Source organism: Centroberyx gerrardi, unplaced genomic scaffold (assembly GCF_048128805.1).
Source record: "Centroberyx gerrardi isolate f3 unplaced genomic scaffold, fCenGer3.hap1.cur.20231027 Scaffold_183, whole genome shotgun sequence".
Classification (NCBI taxonomy): Eukaryota; Metazoa; Chordata; class Actinopteri; order Beryciformes; family Berycidae; genus Centroberyx; species Centroberyx gerrardi.
In genome coordinates, this window is record NW_027605352.1 from 1 (window position 1) to 23,403 (window position 23,403).

The 23,403-nt window shown below is 40.3% G+C and overlaps 1 protein-coding gene across 1 annotated transcript; it reads right to left on the bottom strand.

Moving 5' to 3' along the window:
* Nucleotides 1–6,066: 6,066 nt before the first annotated feature.
* Nucleotides 6,067–23,269, bottom strand: LOC144538446 (hydroperoxide isomerase ALOXE3-like; the record flags this gene model as incomplete). The annotated part of the gene is made up of 9 exons (XM_078282490.1): nucleotides 6,067–6,246; nucleotides 7,710–7,880; nucleotides 11,869–11,969; nucleotides 12,388–12,509; nucleotides 19,893–20,075; nucleotides 20,768–20,841; nucleotides 21,280–21,483; nucleotides 21,981–22,124; nucleotides 23,097–23,269. Coding segments are annotated over 9 exons (1,352 nt in total), but the record flags the coding sequence as incomplete, so codon positions are not given.
* Between the last annotated feature and the right edge of the window lie 134 nt (nucleotides 23,270–23,403).

Below are 23,403 nucleotides of genomic sequence, written 5' to 3' on the forward strand. Positions count from 1 at the left end.
TTCTGTATATCTCCGGTTTGGTTAGTGAACAAACATTGCCAGCTCTACGCCATGTAGCTTCCGACACTTCCGACGCCATCTTGGCAGCCATGTAAGATTCAATTTCAATAAGTTTAAAATTGAATGAACGGAATAAACTTCCCCAATCTCCAGCTGGTTTATCCTGCCATCCAAACATTATTTTCTGCGCACACTGCAGCATTAAGTATTAGGCTACCTTAGTTACACGAGTCTTTGGAAAATGGCCTCCTGAATCTTTTTTTTTTTTTCGGGTTGCGGATCGGTTTCGGGTCGTTGTTTTACGAGTATGAAAATGGGTCAGGCGGGTTCCGACGTGTGTCGGATCGGGCGGTCGCAGGTTGAAAAAACCTGACCCGCGCATCACTACTATAAACACTAAAAACTGGGTTCATGCAGTTCATACTCGCATGCAAGCCATGATTTTGTTTTTCTGTTTACAGTTGTTTATGGCTGTGGTTGTTTGTGGGTGTGTTTATAAAAGCCTATGCTTATGGTGACATAACATCTAGGTTGTTGTTTGTTAAAGCCCCTACATGTAAAATTTGTATGTGATTCTATCATCCTCCAATTGATTTTGATACCATAAAGGTTTGTCAGTAGAAAAATGAGACCAACGCAGAGAAAATTGCTTTAGTCTATGTGTTGCTTTCAGTCTGTTCATTCTCTGTGCCCCGAACTGTGCCGTGCTGACTTACGGCCGAAAGGAGGCGCCTCCACCAAACCAGGAAGACAACAGCCGCAGTTTGAATGCAGGCTAGTTGCTTAGATTGAACAGCGTGAAGCTAATCAATATGGCAGATAGTGGTAACATGGAAGACAGGACTGTAACTGCTCGACCCTCTGCAACAAAACAAAACAAGAAGCCTTTGACAGAAGAGGCTGAAAGGGCTAAGAAGGAGAGGGAGGGGGAGAGCCCCCGGGAGCCCCACGGACCGATTGAAGGTCCCCGGCCCCCTGGTCCACAGCAGCCCGGAGCCCCTCTGTAAGAGGCTGAAAGAGCCAAGAAGGAGAGTGACGAAGCACGGGGTCAGACCAGCGTTGACCGCGGCCGGGCGTTCACTCGTCGGAGAGCTCCGGGAGCTGAAGGTGTACTGAAGTTTTTAACAATTTTATTTAGGACCAGTATGGTTTATATCTGCGGTTATGTGTACTGGCATAGTTTATTTATGTAGTCAGCTACCTGTACAGCTACTAAGCTATATAACCTAACCTATAGTATATTAGCTTCACTTGTCTGTACATAGCCGGCTGCCGACAGAGAGCGGGGCACAGTTGTGTTTGCCTTTGCATTTGGGGAAGGGAAAGAAACCATCATAGCAACTTATATCAGCGAGCAGACACCGCCGTTCCTCCTGTCCAGTGTGTGTGCGTTGTAATTGCATTGTTTATAGTCTGCATTTGCCGTCTGGTTGCCACGGTTACGTTGGTTCTGCCTTCTGCCACCTTGATCAGCCGTAATCACTACAATTAATACAACTCCACGCTCGGATTATGTTACTTGATTCGTGTTTAGTCTAGTTTGTTAGCGGTAGCATTTTGCATTAGCTGCAGCTTATAGCATCAGAATAGTAAATGTTGGATAGGCTGTTCACAACGACAGCGATCCCCCAAACATCTGTTAACCTTCAGTGTGACCTTCAATGGGAGAAAAATCTGGCAAAGCGAGGCTGGTAGCCGGCGATATTTCTTTAGGTACGTTTATTTTACCCATAGCCTTTATGAACGGTTTGTCCTTAAGGGCTTCCGTCGCCTAGTAGCTTTGCTGTGTGTTTACAAAATGTGTTGCGGTTTCTGTCGCCCTCTAGTGGTCAGAAAAAATTAGCTTAGTGTAGTTTTAAATGTACTTCATTATCATTGATATGTCATTGTAAAACCACACGTTTAATGCTTTAATATCTCAACAATAGCAATGGCAATGTTTATAAGGGAAAGAAAAAGTGAAGAATTAGAAATTTTAACTTTTCAGTCTAAGCCACACCCACGTTTTATTGAAGCCCCGCCCACTTCCAGTTAAATATCCAGTACACTTCATTTTGTTCTACATTTCTCTCTCTCTCTCTCTCTCTCTCTCTCTCTCTCTCACCAGGCTTTATCAAGCGTCTGTTGTCTCTGGGTCTCTGGGTTCCTCTCGCCAACATTAGCTATGCCTGCTATGTGGTTCACCCTGTGATAATGATCTTCTACAACGGCACACAGGAGACTCAGATCCACTACACCGACCTCAACTTTGTGAGCACATTTCATTTGTTTCAATTTTTATCATGAAATTTGATGTGTTTTCCATGTGCGTCTGTCAGCATGACAGATGCCTCCTCTCTCCATCTCTAGATGTACCTGTTCAGCGGCCTGTTGGCTCTCACGCTGGTGGCAGGCTACGTTCTGACGGTGCTGGTGGAGAAACCCTTCCTCCTCCTGAACGGGAGCCGTGGATAGAGACAAGCCAGCACACAGTCAAGAACCTGACCGGTTACTAATACATTTCTCCCAATCTGGGCTGGGGGGCGGTGTAACGAAAAAAAACACTGCTGAAAACCCACATGTGCTTTTTGGACACATGTTGGTTTTCCTATTTTCATTTTTTTCCCATCACATTTTCACCTGCGAATTGTCTCTTTGCATGTGAAATGAAAGTTGTCACATGTGAAGCAAACACAAGCAGGTGAAAATGTGGAGAAAAGGTTCACATGTGGAAAAGAAAACACTTATTCTAGAAATTGAAATTTTTACATCTGAAGTAAAAACTGTCAGGTGTCGTCAGAATACAACGTGAGAAAAAGTGTTTCATGTGAAAACCGACATGCGTCCAGAAGGCACGTGTGCTTTGAATTCACATGTGGGTTTTCACATGTGACTAAGCACTGAACCTCCTTGTCTTTAATGAATAAAGTGGGGCCGTAGCCTGTAGTTTGGGGGCCGGTGTCATATCACCCAGTTGTCCAAGTCCAGTTGCCTGTTTGCTCTGGAAAATGAATGTCTAATCATTTCTAATAAAGCATATTTTCCTACGGGACTGTTGTCTCTTGGATGCCGTCTATGACTCCGGACCATACCTGTTTAAAGGTGGTGGCAGCAAAACGCTACTCTGCTTTATACAGTTAGCCTGAACTCTTTAGGTTTATTACAATATAATAATAATACACTTTATTTGCACAGCACCTGTCTTAAGTGTTACAAAGTGCTTCACAAAACAAATACAAAATACAGCAGTAAAACACAATAAAAACACAAAAAAGGATTAGAAAACAGAATTTAAAAAGGTAAAACATAAGGAAAAGATATAAAAGAGGATTGTACAAAAGGGTGATTAGGTCACGGACATTTTAATGACTTTCCTAATGTTCTATAATTAGTTGTAATGTTAACTGCCATTTAATCAACTCCTGTGTTTATTGGCTGAGAAATGAGTCAATCATTCCAATGACCAATAGGAATGCCCCATTTCCTACTCCACCCTATTCAGCATGTAGTCAAATTCAACCAGTTCTTCACAAGATGCCAGCGAGTGGATCGTTCCTACCTGCTCTCCTTATCGTTAGTAGAACAAGTTCAGGGTGTTCCTTAGTTCCCCCCCACACACACACACACACACACACACGCACACACGTGTTCTAGTGAAGTAAAGACAGATAACAAAGCACATGGCTTTTTTTCACTAACCATTGAGCAACAACAGAGGAGTCATTTTACTGTTCTGAGCTTATCATGCAAGAACCTTCATTCTGCTAGAAACTGGTTTACTTTCTGCAGCGATTCAGCAGGTTTCAGGCTTCCTGTATTATCAGCATATCTGCTTTTACACTCAGAATCCACTCAGAACAACCCAGCAGAGCAGAGTAATGCTTTTAATCAAATATCAACATTCAGATTTCATACGACATTTAATCCCAGATCGAGATAAGAAACTGTTCACGTGCAGAGAGGAAGAAAAGTGTGAATTTTTTTTTTTTTTTTGGATTATCAGATAATAAAACACAAATTTCGATACAGAGGTGATTCTTGCCAAACCTGTTGGAGCTCCTTCCCCCACATTTCACCTACAAGATACACCTTAGATTTTAAAACAAACGGATATCAAAGTTGACAGTCAGGATTACACAATACTATGAGTCTCCACAGTGCCAGCACAGGGGAAATGTCTACTATTCTGGGTATTTCTTCAAATCACAATCATCCAGGTTCGGGCTGAGATCAAGCAGCGGTGACGGGAGATTCTCTGTGAGAATCGCTCACTGGGGTTTTGTTACTATTAGGTAATTAAGACTACAGTACAGCAGTAGTAAAAAGTAGTGTGTACCTCACATTTTGCTGAATGACACCAAAAGAAATGGCTTCATTTCAGCGGGGCGTCGCAGATCAGAGATAGCCCACATGTTGACTGATACCGACACCAAAGAGATGTTGTGCTCCTCACTCTGTTGTTTTGGGGGGTTAACGGGGTTTGTGAAAACAACCTAGAGGACAAATACAAAATTATGTTTAAGTCTGAAATTCAGTCAGAAAGTCAAATTGAATCAGACACAGAGAGACTAAAAAATATTTAAGAGGTTATCATGGTCTGTTGATTTCAAAGTAGAGTATCATACCAACTGTCATCTTTAACACATTTCTATTTGCAAGTGATGCAGAGGCTGTCATTTTTAGGTGCAAAGCAACTCATGGAGCTGTAAGGTAGCTCAGTCACTCACATCCACACAGTTAGCCTGTCTGCCCCCTAGTGGCCGTTAGGAGGCAAGGCACTGAGCAGGATCCTTCACTAGGCTGCTGAGCATCTGTAACACTGTGTTAGGTGCTGAGTTAGGGGATATGATAAGTACAGTAATGATCAAAAGCCTCAAAAGACATTTTCAAAATCTGGTGCTTCATTCAACATTCAAGTTAAGCAACATCACTATAATCAACTCAACAAACAAAACAAAATGACATTGTTCAATACAAGAATATCTTTAACAACCAAGAAGACTGTTGCAATTTGAGGATACCACTGCTCCTCTTCTCTCTCCAACTGTCATGTTTGTTTTATACGCTGGTTATTATGGGTGCTAACGCTCCGTCCTGACCGCTTTCCATCCAGGACGTTGAGGAATTTCTTTATACAGAGGCGGGGGTGGTTTGGTGCTGGTGCAGGGAAAGACACTGATGCCGATGGAAGGGAGGCGGAGACAGACGGACTCAGGTTTTTTTAATAGAACCAACCTGCAGTCTACACCAGAGTCTGGTTTTCCCTATCATTTCTATTGAAGGACAAACACCACCACAATAAAAACTGAACTCTAAAAAGAGCTGGCTGAGGAACCAGAGGAACCAGCAGCCAAAAGAACCGCAAGAACCACCAGCCACCAATAGATGACAGATTAGACAAAAAAAAACAGTATAAAGTATAAAAAAGTATAAAAACAACAGAATAGAGGGGGAAAAACTATTGAAAATGATAGAATAGAGGGAAAAACAACAAAAAATGACAGGAAAGAGTAAAAAACAAAAACAGAAAATAGAACAAAAAAAACTATTAAAAAAAAACACTTAATAGAGGAAAGAAATCCACAAGAAACAACAGAATAGAACAAAAAAAAACCTAAAAAATGACAGAAATAGTAAAAGTTTATAGAAAGGTTCTTAGAGCTGATTGCAGGCCAGGTTTTTTTTACAGTAGAGAGAGAGAGAAGTGAGGGCAGAGAGAGGGGAGATGACATGCAGCACAGGGCGAGGGTCGGATACGAACCCAGACGTCACCTTAACGGGCCGCGCTCCACCGGTTGAGCCACAGGGCACCTCAGGTTAGACCAGGTAGGTTTTGAGTTGGGAAGCAACAAGTATTTTTGACAGAAAGGGGAAGTTTGAGATGGGTCTGAAGTTTTTGGGGATGTCGGGTCAAGTGCGGGCTTTTTGAGGATGGGGTGACGGCGGCGAGTTGAAGGGCTGGGGAGGCGGAGCCAGTAGACACGAAGGAGCTGATAGGCTGTGATGGTCAGCGGACTGATTGTGGGGAGGCAGGTCTCGACCGGAGACGCTAACAGATGCTAACGCTAACAGATGCTAACGCTAACGTTAGCGCGCCACGCTGTCCTCCACCTCTGCCGGCTCCAGGTAAACGTACGGCGGCGTCAGGCCGACGTTCCGCGCTCGGATCTCGCAGCTGAGCAGCTTCAGGTCGCCGCGGAAACGAGCCGTCGCTTCGGCCGGAACGCTCTCGGTGAAGAGCCGCTCGGCCGAGCCGCCCAGCGGGACCTGATGGGTCAAAGGTCAAAGGTCAGGAGGGCAGAAGTTATCCAGGGCAACTGCCGATAAATGACACATTCTATTATATTATTTTCATATTCTACTGTATTGCAGTTATGTTGTGTTACAGTGTTACATTATATTATTTAAAATATTTTTTAGTATTTACAGTGTGAATTTAGCTTATTTTAAAAATTATTTGAAACAATTTCTGTTTTGTTTTGTACAATTGAGAATTATAGTTGTTAACATTCTTCTGTTCTATAAAATAATAAATATATTCTATATGCTCCATTCTAGTGTATTAATTTATATCCTATACATTACACTATAATATATTACATTATTTATATTCAAATAAAATTATTTTAAATTATTTATTACAGTATCTTTTATTAAATTGTTATTGATAAAATATATTACATACTATTACATAATGTTATGTTTTATATACTCCACTATATTAGCCTATATTATCTTATATTGCATTATTTTTACTTAATATGTTTAATTGTTTTACTGAATTAGTTTGTTTTGTGGTTAATCATGTTACTGTATTAATAATTGCACTTTTGAGAATTGTAGGAAATAAAATTGTGTTCTCAAAAATAAAATAACTTTGCATCTTACACACTTTTATATTTTATATCCTCCATTATACGGTATTGAATTCTATACATATATTTTAAATTGTATGTAGAATTAACAGACGAATTATAGTAAAATACATTTACAGTCTATATACTACATGGTATTGTATTACCTTATAGATTATATTATAACATTAGCATATTGAAAGTAGTATTATTTAATTATGTTAAATTTGATTATATGAAATTATGTATTTGGCTATATTTCACTTTATAGTTGAGTAAATTAAGTCCTATTTTACAGAAGAAAACGTTTATATTCTACATGCTCCATGATACTCTATTATCTTATATTCCATACATTACATAATTGACCACCGTGGGTCGTATTGACTCGTTTGTCTGTGTGATGTAACTTGGCAGTAGGTGTCCTCCGTGGATTGGCTGAGACCGTAGGGGCGGGGGGGGAACTCCCTGCCTATTGGTCCCTGATGATCACCCTGACCATAATTCTTCTAAAGGCAACACTAAGAAAATAAATAAACTCTTTTTACCTACATGAGCCTGCTGGCCTTTGGTTTGGGGACCGGGAGGGAAGGAGACCTATTTTTATGTTGCGCTCCTATTCCCCTAGACCGGAGCGAAGCAATAATAATATTTTAAATTATTTGTAACTATGGTAAATTGTATTACATTCAATTATGTATTATATTTCACTACTGAGAATTGTAAATTAAATAGGATGTTACCAGAACTAAAATAATTGTATATTCTCTATTACCTTACATTCCACACATCACATTTAAAAAATCAACATTTGTTTCATATTACATTACATAATTCTATCCTCTTATAATAACATTTTATGTTTTATATTCATACATAATCGGCAGGTTTCTTGCTCAGCAGGTAGACGGTGGCGAGGCCGTGCACGGCGGCATTCACGTCGGGGAAACTGGCCAATAGGCTGCTCTCGCTGCAACGCCCCTTGGTGGCCGGGGGGGGCAACTGCATGCCGACGGGGGCGTTGGGCATCCAGCCAAAATAATCCAACTGCAGACGAAAAAGGAAAAATATATTTTTTTAAATGTGATTATGAATGTTGTGCGCTTTTATTTTGAAATGCAAACAGGAAGATGCTGTTGTTTTTCCCACGCCGCAGCCGAGGTCATCACAAGGCAAAGTCAGTCAGGCAGTCAGTCAGTCAGTCAGTCAGGTAACACTTAGTGAGATGATGCTTCGTCAGTTGGCCTCTAGAGGGCGTCTCTGACTGTGAGCTGCAGTGTTTCCATACAGAGGCACAAGATCAGAAGTTGGTCGCTATATAAATGGATCTAAATCGATCTCTGATGCGCCTGATGTGCGCATAACACTCCACAGTCAGGAACAGATCTGCAGTCAGTAACTCTTCTTCTGCCCTGCAGACTTTAACGGTAGGTGACGTCATCTTGTGGTGTTTCAGTAACGTTAGTGGAGTTAGGTCACTGAACGTGTCGCAGTGCTGCAGGCAGAGACCTGAACACGCGGGTCTGAACAGGATCTCTGCTCGTTTCACCTGTGCGTTGTTTACGGCAGCGTGCTGCGCTGTTGCTGTGAAGATCACCATGGTTTCACCAACTGGTTTATGCCACTTCCAGAAGTACTGATGACTCCTCTATTGTGGGATGCATCCGTGAAAGCAATGAGGAGTCTGGCAGAGAGCTTTGTCAAGCAGTGAAAGGAGAGCCATCTGCAGCTCAACCTCAGTACGACAAAGGAGATGGTAGTGGATTTCCAGTTTGCAACAAATTACAAGAATTACATGAACGCACAATCAGCAATATAAAGTAAAGAGGAAGAACTGTCATGAATGATGGCCACTCCTCGCGTGCACAGTAACCGGCTGATGCAGCAAAGTCCGACATAGGGGAGTAATATTCTTTCATGACGCTAGGTGTCGCTGACGGGCTTTCTTACATTACAAGTACCTTGGGTTGCATATCAACAACAAACTGGACTGGTATGACAACATGGAGGCACTGTACAAGGGAAGGCAGAGTAGACTTTTCCTAATGAGGAGGCTCAGGTCTCTCTCTTTCTGCCCAAACCATTAGGGAGCCGAGGCTGGGCACATTCATAGTCGATACAAAATACTGACCTTTGATTACACAATGATTATTATATTATATATATTTTATATGTTTTGGTATATATGTATGTAACAATATGTAGCCCTGTTGAAGTTTGTTTATTGCCCCTTTATTCTAGTTTGATAAAGTTCCAAAGAGTTGTATAGTTTGGTAGTAACATACATCATGACACACATGCCTTGCACGTGTAAAAATGTGTACAACCTACCGTGTTCTCGTGTATGCAGCCTTTTATTCGTTAGATGACAGTCACGTACCTTTTTCCTGTAATACTATTGGTGGAGGCGGGACTTACAGAGAGAGTAGGTTAGAGTTTGAGGAGAGGCCGAGAGAGAGAGAGAGAGAGAGAGAGAGAGAGAGAGAGAGAGGCCGAGAGAGAGAGAGAGAGAGAGAGGCCAGAGAGAGAGAGAGAGAGAGAGAGAGAGAGAGAGAGAGAGCGAGAGAGAGAGAGAGAGAGAGAGAGAGAGAGAGGCTGAGCGAGTAGAGGCTGAGAGTTGAGCTGAGACAAGAGAGTCAGAAGCCGCTAGAGCCAATCAGACGCGGAGTCTAAACTGTCAGTGTTTAATAGTATTTTGTCTAAGTGAGTTGGTAACGTGATATGCTCACAGAGAGCCCGTTTTGTTGCCGCTTATTACTGCGTGAATACTTGTTAGCACCAGCACCGAAGCTAAGTAGCCTCCTAGCTAACACCAGTACCGAAGCTAAGTAGCTAACTAGCTAACACAAGTACCGAAGCTACACAGCTAACTTGCTAACACCGGTACCGAAGCTACACAGCTAACTTGCTAACACCAGCCCCCAGGCGTCAGGTCTCAGCCTTGCTTCCAATTTGACATGGTGGCCAACGGTGGTACTGCAGCCTAAAATTCACCTGCGGCCCAAAAAGCTTTTTTCCCATAGACGAACATTGTAAAAGACAGCCCTCTAAAACTGTTCAGAAGATACCTACAACACCACACAAGACCTTAAAACACTCTTTGAATTATGTATTTTTTAACCATGAAGGCCGATTTTTTTAAAAATCACTCAGAGCCGTATAAAACACTGTTTTTTGTGGGTGACGTCACCTCAGGGTACGAGCAAAGCACGCGCCTCTGAGCTCTGCCTCGGGAACGAGCCTCCTGCTTCCGCTGCTGCTCCGTCTGTCAGCTGTGTTCCTACAGTCCGGCTTCGCTTTTATTAAAATATGAAGTATTTTACATGAGTAGCCCACCGGTATTTAATATGTACAGATAAGAACTGATCACCGAAACCGGAGGTTTGGGATTAGGTGTGTTTTCTTCGCTTGTTCATGTCACGGAGATGTAGACAGCAAGCTAACTATATTAGCCTTGTTTTTAGCCTACTTGACATGTATTCCACAGGTCTGTCTGGCGAACCCAACTAGTCATGCTATTCATCACTTTTGTATTTCGTTGTGAATTAACTTTATGTTATTTTAATTTTTTTAAATAAACGATTTTAAATAACTTTCCCTGTACGCGATTTCTAATTCAGTTTCATGACAGTATTGTATGGAGCTGTGTGGTTAACCTGCCTGCAGGGTGAGTCCAGCTGCCAGTCAGAGGTGCACTGTGTTTCTGAACAGAAGTGTGTGGCTGCTGTAGGGAAGTGAACCAGGTCGACTTAGCTTTGACAGACTAATGATAAACTCTGACTGTATGATGACATGTTGTCAAACTACCACAGCAAAGTGCTGTAAAAGCTACAGGGCCAAGGATACAGGGCCAACTCATGATTTTCATTACATGGTTCTTCCAAGTAACTCAAATAAAAATAGCAAGGAACTGAAGCTGCATTTAAATGTCAGAATGTAAAGTCAAACTCATCAAGCATGACATGGGTTTGATCTTATGTACATTGGTCCATTGGTCCTGCAGGCTGTGTCCAGCAGACAGCTGCAGGTAGGACTGTGTGAACATCAGGAAACACAACATGCATACTCATGAAGTTGGTCTACATGTGCGGCTTCAGTCAAGCTTGGGAGAAATGTAAACATTATAAGATTGAATGAGCAGATATGCTTGGGGAAACCTGCCTAGTAATAACAAAAGTGATGACATCTTTATCTTTAATATAAACTTAAGACAACTTCTCACAATGGAATAGTGACGTGGAAATTAGAGTTGCAAGCAAATGACTTCTATCAACTACTGGCTGAATACTTACTAATATGTATTAATATAAATATTAATATAATTATATAATACATTTAATTAATATATAAATATAATTAATTATAATACTAATATAAATATTAATTGTATTCATATAAATATGTATTAATATTATAATATTTTATATAATATTGACTGGTGAGTAATCAAAAGTTGATATCTAAAAAGTTTTAGATTTTAATTTTAGGAGATTCCTTCTCTCTGCTCTGCTCGCCCCTCCCCCACCAAACTGTCCGTTCCACGCTCCCAGCTGCAGCTGCTCGCTCCCGACCTGCTCACTTGATGACGAGAGCGCGACTTCAACAACCTTCATGGTTAAAAAATACATAATTCAAAGAGTGTTTTAAGGTCTTGTGTGGTGTTGTAGGTATCTTCTGAACAGTTTTAGAGGACTGTCTTTTACAATGTTCGTCTATGGGAAAAAAGCTTTTTGGGCCGCAGGTGAATTTTAGGCTGCAGTACCACCGTTGGCCACCATGTCAAATTGGAAGCAAGGCTGAGACCTGACGCCTGGGGGCTGACTGGGCTCGCTAGCTCGCTCGTGGGCGCGCTACTCCTGGCGGGAATACGTAAGCAGACACTACTGCTCATGACCCGTGGGCCGCACATCACGGAAGTAAACGAGGAAGAAAACATTTTTTGCCGTATGCGCTGGGTGAGCAGCTTACGTTCAAATGAATGGGCGGCCATTTTTCCGTTCATCCTCCAGTTAATATAGAACCTCCTTGGTTTCACCTGTGCGTTGTTTACGGCAGCGTGCTGCGCTGTTGCTGTGAAGATCACCATGGTAACGAAGTACGCCAGCTCTGACACCGAAATGAAGGATTTTGGGAAACCTGAGAGAGACAATTGGATTTTTTCTTTATTTGCTTCATGTGATTTTACGTGCAAGTTTTGCAAGTATGAAAACATATTAATTAATTTATTTATTTATTCATTTTCAAAAAACTTTTACATTTTTTTTTCTTCATACAATTACAATTTTACTTCATTCCACTTTTATTTTGAAATCATAAAATTAAAGTATTGAAATAAGCAAAAGTACTGCAGTTGAAATACTGTAGTAAGAGTACTGTAGTTAAAGTATAGTAAAAGTTCTGCAGTAAAAGTACTACAGTAAAACTACGGCAGCTGAAGTACTGCAGTTAAAGTACTGTAGTAAAAGTACTGCAGTTAAAGTACTGCCATTAAAGTACTGTAGTTAATGTATTGTAGTTACTGCACTGCAGTACTACGAGTTTAAAGTACTCTGACCTTTCTTTTCACCACCTAGGCGACCAAAGACAACGATCTCGTTGATCCAGCTCTGCAGCTCCGGGTCCCTGATGACATCGTCGTCGCCACGGTAATAGTAGCTGATCACGGTCTCTACATACCTGTGGGCCAATCAGAACGCAGCTCAGAAGTTTTACTTTTTTTTGTAACTTGGCACAATTGTATTTTGGTTCAATTCGTCTTTTGTCATTTTTAATAATGAACACATCATAAACTTTCGTTCCCATTTCTAGGTTTTCTGAAGCTTGTTGTCATGTTCGGTCGAAGCTCCTCCCGACCCATTCAGCAGCTTCTCCTTTTTTTAAAACTAGCTCGTCTCCTCCCTCGCTGTTTGAAAGCGGCGCTCTCCCCCTCCCATCCCTGAAAAACATTCTCGTAATGGAATCAGTGAAGCGAGCGAGTAAACTTGTTAAACCAGTAAACTTGTTAAACCAGTAAACTTGCTACCTGCCTCTTCACTCGTCATTGTGGGACATGTGACCTTTAGCAGGAGAAAAACCTGGCAAAGCGAGACTGGTAACCGGCAACATTTCTCCGCAGGAACGTTTATTCTAGCCATTAGCCTTTATGCACGGTTTGTCCAAAGGGGCTTCTGTAGCCCAGCAGTGTTGCTGTGTGTTTACAAATGTGCTGCGGTATCTGTCTCCCTCTAGTGGTCGGAAAATTGCTTAGTGCAGCTTTAAACTTGGAATTCTGAAAACTCCGAATTTGAACTTTTTTTCTCAGAATTCTGACATTAAACTCAGAACTCAGAATTAAATTTTTCACGTGGCCCTAATCCTCCATACAAAGCCCAGGTTGAAAACAACCAGAATTATCAGGCATCACTGTCTACTGTATGCATATAAAAAAATGTAGGCTGCTAACATTCCCTCTTGGTTTTTATCTTCAGCTGTGTGCTGCGTTTGTGTTTGCCATTCAGTTTGGTCAGACATAGTTTTTTTTTTCACATTAAAAAATCCCTAATTTGCTCTTCTCTTCGCTCCCCATGGCGTGTTTCTTGGAGCACAGGAGAATAGTTTTGGGGGAAAAAATGCACTGGCCTGATGGTCCCACCTCTAACATGGCCATCATCCAATCATAACTCAGGATTTGGGGGTGGCCAATCAGATTTCAGGGGCCACTCCCTTAGACATGCCCCTGCACGAGATAGATCTTGCTCCCAAGTTAAACTAAAAAATAAAACACATCATTTCACCTCCGGAGCGCTGTACACGCTCCTCTGAAAATTTGATAAATTTGAAAGATGCTATATTAATAAGATTTACAACAGGATTTGTCAAAATTTTGTCTATCTATCAAACTGATCAGATGACAAAAGATGTAAATCTTCTGTCTTTCTAATTTTGCTAAGGAACACCATGGCAAATCAGGCAGGAATACCTACAAGGAAAAAAAAAAGGTTTACATGAAATGAGTTCATCATTTAGAGAAAATAGTAGCTCAAGTTTTTGACTTTGTTAAAGGATAAGTTCGGCAATTTTGGACCAATATATAATTTGTCTCTTACATACCTGTAGTACTTGGACACACAGACAATATTGACTCTGGAGTCAGCTGTCTGAGCTCGGTCACTAGCTTCTTGCTGCTAATATGAGTCCAAATGGGCTCCAAATGTCAAAATATCTCCACTACAGTGCAATGCAGTCTGATGCGGCGAAAATAAGTTTGATAATGTAACGTGATTTTTGCATGCGTAAGCCATGTCTTAATTGATATATTTTTGTTTACTATTTTATCGATATACAAACAAAAACACAACAAAAAAAATAACACTACAGCACTACAGACGCTCTTTGCTTTGCTCCTGCTTTGCTCCTGCCTGCTTATCAATTTTTCGGCAATATTTTCCTGTTTTTCCGGCTGCATTGCACAAAAATACGAGTGGGAGTTCCTGTTAACTACTAATTCTACAGGATTAAAGTGATAGAGGTCGTGATCACCTATTTTTAAAACTCTTTCACCATTCGGGAATACACGATGCCTCCTCACACTCTGGACTGCCATAAACTGCTACAGAAGATTGCTCTGCTAGAAACCAGAATTTTTGCACTGGAAAATGACAGAGAACTTCATGACACACTTCCAATGTCTTCAGTCGGTGAGTTAAAACAGCCTAGAACTCAGGCTCAGAGTGCTAATGAAGTGCCAGCATTGAATGATTCCATAACCTTCCCAAAACTTGGTAAACCTGAACCAGTACCAAAGAAACTAACTGAACAGACTGAGTCTACTACCCACTGGTATACGCTGGGTGCAAAGCCCAAAAATAATCACACAAATAGACAGCAGACTAATGCAAATAAGAGACTGCAGTCATCCCCGACACTACGGCTGGAAAATAGATTTGAACCACTATTGAATCTGTGTGAATCAGAAATGGCGACCACTATTGATCATTTGCACAAGGAAGAATGGCGACGGACTAAGGTGCGCACAGATAAAGGGTTAAAGTCAAAGGCTTGGACGGACAAGAAGCCTGGCCCCCCAGTGGAGCAGACACCTGTGCCGGACATTCTCATTGTTGGAGACGCCGCTATCAGAAACATAAGCGGTAAGATGATCAAAACATGTTGTTTTCCAAGTGCAATGGTCTGTGACATCAGTGAAAAAATCCCCCAAGTACTGTCTGACCACCCAGAAATGAATCAAATCATTGTACATGTGGGGACAAATGATATTTGCAAAGAGCAGTCGGAACTGCTGAAGCTGGACTTCATTGAACTTTTTAACAGACTTGGCAAACTAGAGATTCAATCCTTTATCAGTGGGCCATTACCAACAGCTGACAGAGGAATCAATAAGTTTAGCAGGCTACTTGGATTGAATACATGGCTGTCCAAAACCTGCAATTTAAAAGGACTGAACTTCATTGATAACTTTAACCTGTTCTGGGGGCGTAGAGACCTTTTCAGAGCAGATGGCCGCCATCTAAACGGGTCCGGAGTGAAACTACTAACGGACAATCTCCTCTACTCCCTTCATCACCCATCTGCCCCCCTCCCGGATGCACTCAACTCTGACACACTTCAGTCCCAACTTCAACAGCAACCCATAGATGACCAGTCACTCTCACCGCAGCCCCAGTCCCAGCCTCAGCTTGGAGCTCTCTGTTCCTCCAAGTCACCCTCCCCCTCCCCCTCCCTCTCCCTCTCCCCCGCCTCCCCTCTATTAGGATTCACAGATAAGATGGAAGAACTGGTGAATGCTGGACTTAAACTCACCCCTCGACCGCTTCCCCGCCCCGTCCTAGCCAGCCCTCAGGCTCCACCACCCCCACAGCCCCGCTCTTCAATTCTCCCCCCTCGTCCCCCTCACCCATGCCCCCCCTCTTCAACTCCCAGACGTCCTCCCCCTCCCTGCCCCCCCTCGACCTTCATCCATCCTGGAGGCGCCAAGCGCACTGTGTCACACCAGCGTTGCTGATATCAACACCGGAGAAGCAAACAACTGATGGCCTTGGGGTCCCTGCTACACTGTAGCTGGTACTCATGAAATTTCCCATATCAAGCTGGGACCCAATACACGTATTGCTGGATCACAACCACCACCAAGAGTTTTTACGTCAGTGCCTGTAACTTTCCCCATTCCTGTTTTGACTAGCAGTAGAATAAGCAAGACGTACCCTCTCCATGCTGCAAACTTATCAAATTTGATAAGTGTGAAACAACTTGACAGTTGGATATGTGTCCCTCATCACTCGGGTTCAGGCCCGGTCAAAACTTCAAAATTAGCTTTACTAAATGTTAGGTCACTAACAAACAAATCATTTTTAATTAATGATCTTATTGTTAATTTTAAACTTGATTTCATGTTTTTAACGGAAACTTGGTTAGATGAAAATAGCAATGCTACACTTATTGAAGCATGTCCTCCAAATTACAACTTCTATCAGTCAGTCAGACGGGGCAGACGAGGGGGTGGAATAGCCGCAATCTACTCAGATCAGTTTAACTGTACAAAGGTTGACCTAGGAGAGTTTTCGTCTTTTGAATATCTGGCCTTTGTCCTCAAGGCTGAAGCTCCAGTACTTATTTTAACACTCTATCGGCCACCTAGGCAACTACCATTTTTTCTCCCAGAATTCTCTGAATTGGCATCACTTATTATCACCAGATATGATAGAATAATTTTGAATGGTGATCTAAACATTCACATAAATAATATGTCTGATTCGAAGGCTATGGAATTCATCAACCTACTGGACAGTTTAGAACTCACTCAACATGTCACTGAGGCTACACACCAACATGGTAACACACTCGACCTGGTCGTGACGAAAGGAGTAACGATTGACAATGTATCAGTGTCTAATGTCTCTGTTTCCGACCACTACTGTGTGTTCTTTGATGCTCATTTGATTGTAACCAGGAACATGAAAGAAATTGTTGCTCAAAAGCGGTTCCTAGATGCAACAGCAGAACTTGAGTTCTCAGAGCTTGTAAGAGAACTGGACTCATGTCATCTAAACTGCTCAGTACATGAAATGGTTGATGCTTTCAATAACAATCTGAGTAATACACTGAACAAAGTGGCCCCACTCAAGGTCAAAAAGAGGTTAAGTGGCAAAATATCACCATGGATAAATAACTCTGTCTGTGAGCTCAAGAGAACATGTAGAGCAGCAGAAAGGAAGTGGAGAAAATCTGGACTTGAGGTCCATCATAGCATTTATAAAGAATCCTTAACTGCATATAACAATGCTGTACGTGCTGCAAGAAAGGTCCATTTCTCAAAGATCATTACAGAGAGCGGGAGTGATCCTAGAATACTGTTTTCCACCATTGACCAACTGCTGAATCTTGCCCCTGTCTCTGACATTTTAAGCCAAGCCTCTGATGCAAAATGTGAGGAATTTGCTAACTTTTTTAAAAACAAAATCACAACTATCAGGGCTAGTATCGCTTCAGGTGCTGGTAATTTCAATAACCAACCTTGTAAAAGTCAAACATCCATGAGGGCATTTTCTAGTATTTCTGTTGCAGAACTTAATAAGATGGTAATAGAGAGTAAATCTTCCACCTGCTCTCTTGACCCTGTCCCCACTACATTTTTTAAGAGGGTTTTCAATAGTGTTTCAAACTCTGCTCTGAAAATCATTAATACATCACTTGAGACTGGGGTTTTTCCTGATGCCTTTAAAACCGCTGTTGTGAAACCGCTGTTGAAGAAATCACATTTGGACTGTGGGGTCCTAAGTAACTACAGGCCCATATCAAACCTTCCTTTTTTAAGTAAGGTACTTGAAAAAGTGGTTTCTAACCAAATTAACAACTTTTTAAATGAAAACAACATTCTGGAGAAGTTTCAGTCAGGTTTCAGAGCCAACCACAGCACAGAAACTGCTCTCACCAAAATAGTCAATGATTTGCGACTTAGCACTAATGCCAACATGGTCTCAGTTCTGGTTCTTTTGGACTTGAGTGCAGCATTTGACACCATCGACCACAATATTCTCATAGATCGTCTCGAGAACAGGGTTGGTCTCTCTGAATGTGTCCTAAACTGGTTCAGAACTTACATTACAGGGAGGAAATTTTTCATCTGTCTTGGAGATCATGTATCAGAGAAACATGATCTAACTTCTGGTGTTGCACAAGGAAGCTGTCTTGGTCCCCTGCTTTTCTCACTGTACATGCTTCCATTAGGTGATATTATCAGAGAACATAATGTCAATTTCCATAGCTATGCTGATGATACACAACTATACATTTCTGTAGAGCCAAATCATGCAGATGCCTTAAGCTCCCTCACTACTTGTCTATTGGCTATCAATGATTGGATGAACACAAATTTCTTAAAACTGAATGAAGATAAGACAGAAATACTTTTGGTCGGCCCCAAAGCCAAAAGAGAAGAACTCTCCACAAGACTTGGGAACCTGAATCCCTCGATCAAGTCAGAAGTAACAAGCCTGGGTGTTATCTTAGATTCTGATCTAAGTTTTAATTCCCATATAAACAAGGTGACCAGAACAGCATTCTTTCATCTTAGAAATATTGCCAAGGTGCGGCCCTTCCTAACCCAGAAAGATGCTGAAAAGCTAACTCACGCGTTTGTTACAAGTAGACTGGACTACTGCAACGCCCTTTTTACCGGCCTCCCAAAAAAGTCTATTGAGAGGCTTCAGCTTATCCAAAACTCTGCAGCTAGGCTTTTAACAAAAACAAGGAAGCGAGAGCAGATCACTCCGGTTTTAGCTGCATTGCACTGGCTCCCAGTGTCCTTTAGAATTGATTTTAAAGTTCTTTTACTTGTATACAAAGCTCTTAATGGCTCAGGACCGGCCTACATTACAGAATCCCTGCTGTTCTACATTCCATCAAGAGCCCTCAGGTCTTCTACTGCTGGTTTGTTAGAAGTACAAAACCCCACTCAAAAGAAGATTGGGGATGCAGCCTTTTTTAACTATGCTCCTAAACTGTGGAACACCCTCCCAAAGAATATTAGAGAGGCGGGCTCTGTAAGCATTTTCAAACGACTGCTAAAAACTTATCTTTTCAGCTTAGCTTTTAAGTAGCCTTCATTTTAACTGTTTCTGTTCAGGATCCCAACAGAGCTGACACGGGCAAGTACAAATTTTCATTGGTCTTGTCCGGGTAATGCTTACTTGCACAAGTGAACACTATATGTGGGGGGGACAGAGCTTTACCCTGTATGATTCTCATCCATCTGTGGATGGTGAGGTTTTTGACCAAGAGGAGAATCTGTGATCCTCGTCTGCCTGAGGCAGTGAGATCTGACGTAAATATCGGATCAAGAGTAGAATCAGGAAGGACAGGGGGAAAGTAAATTAAAGAAAAACATATGGGTTCACTCACAATGTGCATCTAAAAGTGGGAGTATTTGTTGTGTTCTTCTATCTTTCTATTTTACTTGATTTGATTCTTTTAATGCAATGCATCTTGCTTGTTCTTTTATATGAATTTTATCTTTTTAATCTGTCTTTTATCTGCCTTTTATTGATGTAAAGCACTTTGAGCTGCATGTTGTGTATGAAAGGTGCTATACAAATAAAGGTTATTATTGTTATTATTATTACTACAAGGCTCCATGTTGTGACCCCAGATTTTTTGTTTTTGTTTTTGTGTTTTGTTCTCCTCTATGCTTTCCATTCATTACACAATTATTATTGTTATTATAATTATTATTATACATTTTCTGAATTTGTTACCACTCTTTTTGTTTTCTCCCCTTTTAATTATTTGAATATTTTTCTCTTTTTTTCTTTATTTTCTCTAGATTGATTCCCTTAGATTGCGAAAAAGAAAAGGAGTGTTTGTCACTTTAAATGTCGAGCATTTGTCATGTTGGTTACCTGCATACTTTTATTCCTGAGGCCGAAGTGTTCCTAAAATTATTTTCTGACTGCATTATTTGTCTATTAAAAATATCTGCCAAGCCACATGTTGATTTGAACTTCTTCAGGTAGCAATTAGAATGTTGTGACTAAATTATGATTTTCATTGTCCAATCGTATTGACCGGTGGATGATGCTCCACAGCCGCAGGCCGTCGTCACGGTAATAGTAACCAGGGATGGAGTCCATGCCCCGCCCCGTGATGTCATCAGGTAAGCAGAGGTCACGGTAGGTCAGCGAGGCCGACGCCCTCCGCAGGAACTCCAGCGTTCCGGGACCGCCCACCGCTGTGTACTGAATAATTAATGAGATGAATATTCGAAATAAATTAGTGTTAATTAAAAAAACAAAGTAAAAGTAAAAACTAAAAGAATAATTGATAAAAATTCGATATTTAATGAGATGAAATGATCAGAATTAAGTTTAAATGAAAAACTAAAAGGTAAAAATTAGAAATTATAAAATAAATGTCAACAAAAATGAAACTTAGAAAAAAGTAAAAATTAGAGTTATACTAGTTATGGAAGTTACTAAAAAATATATAGATGATATATCAGTTAACACTTTGGAACATATGCAAATTTTCAACATTTTCAACGATAATAACAAAAACAAAAGTATTTTTCTAAGATTTAAATATTTAGATGAAGCCATACTTTGGTCAACATATAAAATAAAAAATATAATATTAGCAAACATTAAACAAAATCAAACTAAAAAGTAAAATATTTTTTTTTAAATAAATGATACAATAAAAATTACAAATTAAAGTTTGAGATGTAAATATGCAAGTTATTAAAAATTGCATAAATTATATATACGCTCAAGTAAAACGTTAGTCATAGCAGGTCATAGAGGAAAACTAAAAAGAAAAGTAGGCCTATTACAAATTTCTTAAATAACAAAAAATGTAAATATTAATATTTTTTAAAATATATGTATTCATTATGCCATTAATTATTAATGAGGGATGGGCGGAGCCTCATCTTGGCAAGCGTCCCGCTGTCAGAGATCAGCAGGTTTTGAGACAAAGTGTCGATTTCCAGAGTGAAGCGGAAATGCGGAATCAGCAGCTGGAATACACAGAAAATACTATGAAAAGTACTGTGATTACACCAAAAGTACAAATACACAAACACTCCAAAAATCAGCTATGAATGAATTACACACACAACACTATCAAGAGTACTAGAATTAAATAAAAAACACTGCAAATAGTACTAGATTTAGATTTTTAAAAATATACTATTAATGCTAGAATTACACACAAAAAATGCACAACATGTACACAAAAAATACACAAAAACCCCCAAAAATACACCCATTGGCTCAACTGGTGCTATTAAGGCTAATCGCAGTGGCACAGATTCAAACCCGTTCTCCATGCTGCATGTCATCCCGTCTGTCTGCCCTGTCTCTCTGCTGTAACTGTCCAATAAAGCAGAAATAATATAAAAAAAATAAATACAGCAAAATACACCAAAACCCACTCTCAGTAACATGAGTGTTACCTTGTACAGCGGGTGCACCATGGGAAAGTTCCTGAGCGTTGCCATGGCGAACAGCTCTGACATCACATGCGTGCGCAGGAAGTGAGCGTGCAGCTCATGCTCGGAGAAGTCTGCGGCACGCACAAAGGTTTTGGCCATCAGCCAATCAAATTCCAGATCCTGAGGCACAAAGACGGGGTTTCCTTCACCAGGAGTCTGCTGCAGCTAGGAGAGGAGACAAAGACGAAGGAAAGAAAGAAAGCAAGGAAGCATGTAAGTGAGAGGGTGGTGCTTCAGCTAGGAGAGGAGGCAAGAAAAGGATGGAATGAAGGAAAGAAGGAAGGAAGAAAGGGAAGAGGGAATGGAAGAAGCAAGAAAAGACAGAAGCAAAGAAGTGACATAGGAGGGGAGGAAGGAAAGAAAAGGGTAAAAAAGAAGGAAGAAGGGAAGAGCGAATGGAAGAAGGAAGAAAAGACAGAAGGAAGGAAGGAAGCAAGGAAATAAAGAAGGAAAAACCAGATGGGAAGAAGGAAGGAAGGAAAGGAAAGCAGGAAAGGAGGAAGGGAAGGGAAGGAAAGCTGTAAAGAATTGAGGAAAGGATGGCGATGGGAATTGAGGAAAGGAAGCAAGGAAAGGAAGCAAGTAAAGGAAAAGTCAGAGGTCACCTGGATGGCGATGGGAAGCGAGGAAAGGAAACTAGGAAAGGAAAGGTCAGAGGTCACCTGGATGGCGATGGGCAGCAGCAGGTTGTCGTTGTTCAGATGAAGCAGGACGAGTGGCGCTGTGATGTAATTCTGCTTCCTGTTGACTGTATTTGGCGTGAGGCCGTCCAACCGCCAATAATCCACCAGGAAGACGTTTCCCCACTGAATTATGCAAATGAGCTAATTAGTGGAATCATTCTTTTTATGTTAACAAGGTTTGAGGAATGTAATGTCATTTGAAATACAAAAAAATTAAGATTGCTTTCTAGATGAACAGCAACTGATTTGAAATATTACATGTTTAAATTGTGTGTTTAAAAAAAAATGAATTTTTCATAATCAAATATGGAATTTTCTTGCACCTGATTTGTAGTTTAAATATAAAACAATTTAACATCATTTCACGTGGTTTTATTAGTTTAATTGATATTGTTACATTTTAAATGTTGCATGTTGAAATTTGATGCAAACAATACAATTGAAATTAAAAAAATGTTTAAAAAATAATGGTTTTATTTAATAAGAATTTAAATTCAGATTTTTACCTTGGCTTGATTGTAATATGTTACAATATTTATTTTAATTGTAAATTTAAATAATTTAAATATTTATATTTACATATATATTTTAATTGTTTAATTTTATTTTATTTTTATTATTTAAGTCTAACATAGCTTCATTTAATTTCATTAATTTGAAAAGGAAATTTTTTTTAATGATGTAATTTGACAAATCGCGTCATGTTTGAAATACAAAAAAGTTATTTGTTGGATCTGATTTGAAATTACTCCTTTAAAAATATAATTGGAGAAAATATACAGTATATATTTTTAATTAATAGAAGAAAGATTATTATTATTATTTGAACAGTTTTGTTATAAAACTAATGAACATACATATATATATATATTTCACTTGTATTATAAAATAGAATTGAAATAAAAAAGCTAAAATGAAAGTTTTTTAATTAGTAAAGATTTAAATTGTTTCATTTTATTAATTTAAATTGTTTTATCTAATCTAATCTAATTTTCGAAATATTTTTTATTTTTATTTTTATTATAATTTCACTTCATTTCATTTTTAGTATTGTTTGTTACTCCTGTTATTTCCTCCTAAATTCACTTCAATGACCTCCATTTCCTGTTGCAGGCTGGCTCCGCCCCCCAGCGACGCCCGCACTGTCTCCTCGGTAATGGCCAGGTTGGGCGGGACTTCTGTGCAGCGGCGAATCAGAGTCGGGTTGGCGCCGTTCAGGAACTGCTGGCCGAAAAAACAGTCTTCCTTCCAGAGTCTCTCCACCAATCCTGAGAGAGGAGGAAGTGAGAATTATTGAAAATCTGCCACAAAATTTTGAACATTTTTTTTTAGATAAAAAGTAAGAAAAAAAACCCCAATAGACCCTTTTCACATTTCCGGGTTCTACGCAGCGGAAGTCATC